At 44.1% G+C, this 6,004-nt stretch overlaps 2 protein-coding genes across 2 annotated transcripts; both read right to left on the reverse strand.

The window, feature by feature from the left end:
- Positions 1-2,510: 2,510 nt before the first annotated feature.
- LOC121990938 lies at positions 2,511-3,326 on the reverse strand. Its single transcript, XM_042544984.1, has one exon. The coding sequence runs from the start codon at positions 3,324-3,326 to the stop codon at positions 2,511-2,513; it is 816 nt and encodes a 271-aa protein (XP_042400918.1).
- Positions 3,327-3,362: 36 nt separating this feature from the next.
- LOC121990940 lies at positions 3,363-5,473 on the reverse strand. Its single transcript, XM_042544985.1, has 3 exons — positions 5,292-5,473; positions 4,132-4,481; positions 3,363-4,045 (listed from the first exon to the last, which is right to left on the reverse strand). Exons 1-3 carry the CDS (start codon positions 5,471-5,473, stop codon positions 3,363-3,365), a joined length of 1,215 nt encoding a protein of 404 aa, XP_042400919.1.
- Positions 5,474-6,004: the final 531 nt, after the last annotated feature.

Raw genomic sequence — 6,004 nt, forward strand, 5'->3', positions numbered from 1 at the left:
GATGCGGTGAATAGTGTAGTTAGCTATTACCGCTCGGATGATGAGGGCGTCATCATGCGGGACTTCGACTCCTTCGAGGTCCCTAGGCCCAAAGCTGATCTCAGGCCTGTTCGCCCGCTCTTGACTGCAGCCGACCGCATGGATCGTGAGTTGCCTTGCATGCGCCTTCCGTGCCCTGTTGGAGTCGCCTCTAGTCGGCCCTCTGGCAATGATGTTGATTTCACCCCTCGACGCATTGCCTCGATTTTCCTCCTCCCGAGCGGATGGTCGGGGTCGTTCATGCGATGCCCGAGGAATGACCCTGTGCTGCTAGTCATGTTGCCGTTCGGGGGATTTTCTTTCTACACGCCGACCAATGCTCTGGTGTTGATGTCGCCTGTCCGGCGAAGGCGATCGACAGCGATAGCTCCTTGGCGTAGGATGAGTGATTCGGGGGAGGCTCCGACAGTCCCGGGTGTTGTGAGTCGCTGACTGATGAAGTGAACAAAACATGGGAGTCCATACCTTCCCCCTGGGCTTAGGTCGATCGGCCGCTACTTGTTGAACAGCGTGCGACCTTGCTTGCTAATGAGGACGAGCTATCTCTATGCGGGGTCCTCTTGGTGGTTGATAATTGGAAGGCGGATTCCGCTCGGCGTGGGCTGGTGGCTCAGCTGGTGCTTCCTTTTTTCTCGCCATCTGAGCTTCTTCCACGTTGATGTACTCGTTGGCTTTGTTCAGCATGTGGTCGTAGCTGCGAGGCGGCTTTCGGATAAGCGATCGGAAGAATTCACCGTCCACAAGCCCCTGTGTGAACGCGTTCATCATGGTTTCCGAGGTGACCGTTGGAATGTCCATGGCCACCTGGTTGAAGTGTTGGATGTAAGCTCGGAGCGACTCCTTCGCGCCTTGCTTGATGGTGAACAGACTGACGCTGGTCTTCTGGTAGCGTCTGCTGCTCGCGAAGTGATGGAGGAATGCCATACGGAACTCTTTGAAGCTTGTGATCTATCCGTCCGGCAACTTCCGGAACCATCGTTGCGCCGATCCCGAGAGGGTGGTGAGGAACACCTGGCACTTCACATCATCTGTATATTGATGCAATGTAGCTGTGTTGTCGAACTTACCCAAATGGTCGTCCGGGTCGGTGGTCCCGTTGTATTCCCCGATCGTCGGGGGTGCGTAATGCCGTGGTAGTGGGTCGCGCAGGATTGCCTCGGAGAATTTTCTATTGATCCGCTCGTGGGACGCGTCTGTCCGTGGCGCCTTGCCCTTCTTTGCATCGCGGAGGAGCGCCTCATCGGACGAAGAGCCCCGGTCGAGGTTGGCCTGCGCGACTTCCGAGGGCATTTGGAACAAAGTTTGATGGAATGGTATCGGGGCGGGTGGAGCTTCCACCTGAGTGTCGGTCGGGCCCTTGTTCTAGCCCCATATCGAGAGCTGCTCCGGCCGGTCTTCTGGCGCCGCCCGACCGTCTGATGCCGACGTTGCCTGTTGCGCTATCCGCTCGGCTTGAGCATTTTGCTGCTGCTCGACTATCTTGGTCGCCCGCGCTTGGATGAGCGCGTCTAGTTCTTCGGGAGAGAGTGTCACCGTGAGTTGGCGTCCAGCTTCTTCCATCGTCTTTGCTCGGATTCAGGTGCGTTCCCACAGACGGCGCCAATTTGATCCTGTCCGAGCTCTGAGTCGACGGGCGCTGGGGACATGGCACTCTCCGCTGTCCTTTGGTGTTGAGGTGGACCTCCGGTGAATCTGCAAAGAAGCCGAGCCGGGAGGGGTTTCCCGGCGACGACCCTCCGACGCTCAAGTCAGGCAACGAAAAAGAAGAGTAACGTTACTATGGCTACAGTGATCAAGATTGCATACCTTCGTCGAAGTCTGGGGGTCCTTATATAGGACCCCAGGGAGGCGCGGGCACCCTTCTCGATGCATGCACGCTTCCCCAAACATACCTCAGTAGGGTTGTGTCAGAAAAGCATGTCTGACGCCATTCCGCAATCGTCCGAGCATATCCCGGATGTGACGGTGGAAACTTCCACCGTACGATACTCTGTCCTCTTTGGCCGCCGACCGTGCTGTTTGTCGGCGGCAGGTGTCTCGAGGATGAAGTTATCAGCTGTCCTTTTTGTCTCCTAGCGCTCTTGTCTGCTCCCGGACCGAGCGGACCAGCCGCTCGGTGCTCATGGCCTCCGAGAATGCACATACCTCAGCCCGGGCGGGGAAGCCCTGCTCGTGTGCTCGAATGGAATTGCGCCTTATTGTTCTGCCGCTCGGCCGAGCGGCCTGTCCGCCCGGCCATAGACTCTTTTATCTTGAGCATCGGAAACCCGACCTCTGGTCGGGCTGTCTTTCGTCCGGTCCGGGAGACCCTTGGCCGGATGTTCGGTCGGCCGGATGCTTGGTTGGCCCGCCAGTCCGCTCGGCGTGACATCTATCCGCTCGGCCTGACCCTGGGGTTGACCCTCTTGACCATTGACCTCCATGTGTCATTGACCTCCAGCCAACGAGGGTCCCCCGTCCTTACCACCGGATCACATAGCATCATCACTAAAGCGACCATTAATTTCTTGCAACTGTGAATCTATCGAAGCATAAAAGAGGTCTATTCGATAATGATGTTCAATGGTGAAATTGTCTTGATGAGCACGCCCTCGACTTCGTTTATTAATATACGGAGCATTGAAATCAGGAATGTCAATATTTTGAAGTTCACAAAAGGATTTCACTTTTACAAGCAAATCATCCCACTTGTTATCCCTCATCTGTTGAAGTAAATTCTTAGTAGATAATACAAGCTCCATTGCATTTATAATATCCTGAGACTTACTTTGTAAAGTCCGACAAAGAATATCTGTGATCCCCATAATCTCTTTCATAAGATGCAAGATGAATACAAGATTAAAGGAAGTCATTTCATCATAAACAGTTGTTGCATCTGCTCGTTGAGAAGGAAGCCCATCATCCATAATCTTGAGCAATACCGTACACGATGCACTAAACATCTTAATAAGGCCTTTCAATGATCTCAAATGAGAACTCCAGGGTGTATCAACAGCTCGTTGTAAAGTACCTATCTGATTAAGTCCATGCCCTGTCTCGAGTTCATTAATAATCAAATATGCAATGTCATCTGCATGAGCATTCTTCAATTCATCATTACGCTTACATGAAGAACCAACAATATTAACTATAAAAGTTAATCTATCAAAAAATTGATGAATAGGTGTCACATTTTTTGCTGCTGCAACCAAAGCCAATTGTAACCGATGAGCAAAGCAATGAACATAATAAGTACTTTTACAATCTTTTATAATCAAAGCTTGCAATCCATTAAACTCGCCCCTCATATTACTAGCACCATTATAGCCTTGACCTCTAATATTTTAAACATCCAAATTGTAGTGAGCCAAAGCAGAATATATAGCATCCTTTAAAGTTAAAGCCGCAGTATCAGATACATGAACAAGGCCAAAAAAATGTTTTTGAATGAATCCATTACTATCCACAAACCTCAATACTATAGACATTTGCTCTCTTTTTGACTCATCTCGGGCTTCATCAACAATTATGCAATACTTGGCAACTCCAATTTCTTCACGAATTGTATTTTTCACTCTCACCGAAAGCATATGAAGTATTTGTTTCTGAATATTGTGACTTGTATATTTGGCATTTTTTGGAGATTTCACAATTGCCTTTGAAAGTTCATCATTGTACATGGTCAGCACATCCAAAAATTCAAGAAAATTGCCATGATAAAATGAACTAGATTTCTCAGCATGACCTCTAAACGGAATTCCTTGAAGTGCAAGTAATAACACCACGTGTATGTGAGCCTTCAATCGAAGACGATTAGTTGCAACTTGTTCATCATTAAAATTATCAAATCTCCTTGATATATGTTGTGTTTGGTTCATCAAATCCTCACATGCCTTTTCAGCATTACGATGGGGTGAAGATACATTATCCTTTCCCATATGGCCTAGGAAAGCACAAGCTTTTCCATTTCGAATTTTCTTCCACTTATCAAATCCATCAACAGTAAATGTAGTTAGATTTAAGTATCCTGAAGGCTTGTTGAAGATAAAACATGGAAAGCAATATGCTTTATCTTTAGTAGTTGAATACTCCAACCAAGGAAATTGTTCATACCAAGTTGACTGAAATCTTCGAGGGTGCTTAATATTTTATTTAATGGATATTCTTGAAGAATAGGTTGATATGCTTTCAGATTCAAATAAACTCGACGAATCTCGTCTCGTTGATTAGGATGATATTCCCAAATTTGTCGACGCAATCTTGGATCACGCTCTAAAGAATCAAGATCAACCTCTTCAGTTTCTGTATTTTTGAATCTTTTAGGAGGAATTTCAGATGGAAGATCATCATTATTTGATCTTGTCGATAGAGTCATCGGAGTAGCCGGATCCAGTTTATTTGCTCTCTTCCTTTGAAAAAATTTATCAATCGTAACAGTATTTCTCATTTGAAGTATATGAAACCTTTAACAATGGAAAACTCGAATTATTTCAAATAAGTGAATAATAATTAATAACAACAATATTAAACCAAACATTAAGTCAATGATAAAAAGTAAATAATAATAACAACATAAACAAACAAAAATATCAAAATTTTTATCATTCATGATCATTAACCATTAAATAAGCAATTCCAACTTCAACTATTTAGGCACTTTAATTTCTAAAATAACAAGATTTAATTAAAATGTCTAAATTAATCATTAGGAGAAAGCAAACAAAATCAAGGAATCAAGTAAAAAGTAGAAAAGCAAACAAAATCAAGAAGTCCAACGAAATTGTGAACTTTATATCGTTCTATTCTTGAAAATGAAGATAAAAATGATAAAATAAAGGTATAAATTTGTGTTAAGCTAGTAAGCTTCATAAATCATAATCATAATGTGATAGATCCTACCTTCCCTTTAAAATGCAGTGGCATATACAGCGGCGGATTAAAACAATAATAAAATTATTACACCAACAGGCAAGGTAGGATCTAATAAATTATTAGATAATAAGATTATTAGGTTGCATTTTAAAACAGTAATAAAATTATTAGGATCAACAGGCAATAACCAACAGCCTTAAACAAAAAAAAGAGGCAAAGTTCTACAATCTACATATTACAGATAAAATTTAGAAGGATGATCGATCGAGGAACTAGAAAGGGAAGGTAGGATAAAGAAATGAATATGGAAACACCAACCAAAATAAAGATTTTTTTCCCTTCTCAGTTCTAAGAGTTTCAAAACCCTAAGGAGTAAGGACTAAGGAGAAGAGGAATCGCACCTTTCTCTCGAATCGGGATCGAGAACCTTCTCGTCGTAGTTTCGCAGAGATCTGAGACCTCCACACCGGAGTTCACCTACTGCGGAGCGAGTAGTCGCTGCCGCCGTGCCGCTGCCGCCTGCGCCGCCGACTGGTTCGAAGTGTCGAACTCCCAAATCAAAATACCTATTTGCCTTTCTCATTAATTAGCTTATAAATAATAATAATATATTAGTATATTATTTATAAATTTTACACGTGGACTGTGGGGGGTTGTGGCCCTCCCCAGTCCATATGTAAATCCGCCTCTGCTTCAAAACCTTGGGGTCTAATAATGTTCCATCTAAGATCATTGTAGAATTAACCAGATCAAAAAGAGCGAAAAATGGATAATAATAATAGACCTGCAACAATGCAAGTGAAAATTGAGATCCAAGCTCCAACATCAAGGAAATAGGATTCTCTAGGTAAATAGTTTATTCTTTTTGCAAAAAGAAAGTACTCATGACCATTGAACATTGCGATGTGCTAATGCCTAATAACAAATGAACAACAAGATCTGTAAATCTATAACCCTTATGACTTGGGTGACAAATTCACATCACATCAGATGTTCATGTAATATGCACAAGTTGTAACAGTAAAATTAATGAAAGAAGGTATTTGACGCAAAAGATTCTTTCTGAAAGCAATGCCAGTGAAGGTTGAGGCATTTTATATAAGACCATTTTCTG

Source organism: Zingiber officinale, chromosome 6B (genome assembly GCF_018446385.1).
Source record: "Zingiber officinale cultivar Zhangliang chromosome 6B, Zo_v1.1, whole genome shotgun sequence".
Lineage (NCBI taxonomy): Eukaryota > Viridiplantae > Streptophyta > Magnoliopsida > Zingiberales > Zingiberaceae > Zingiber > Zingiber officinale.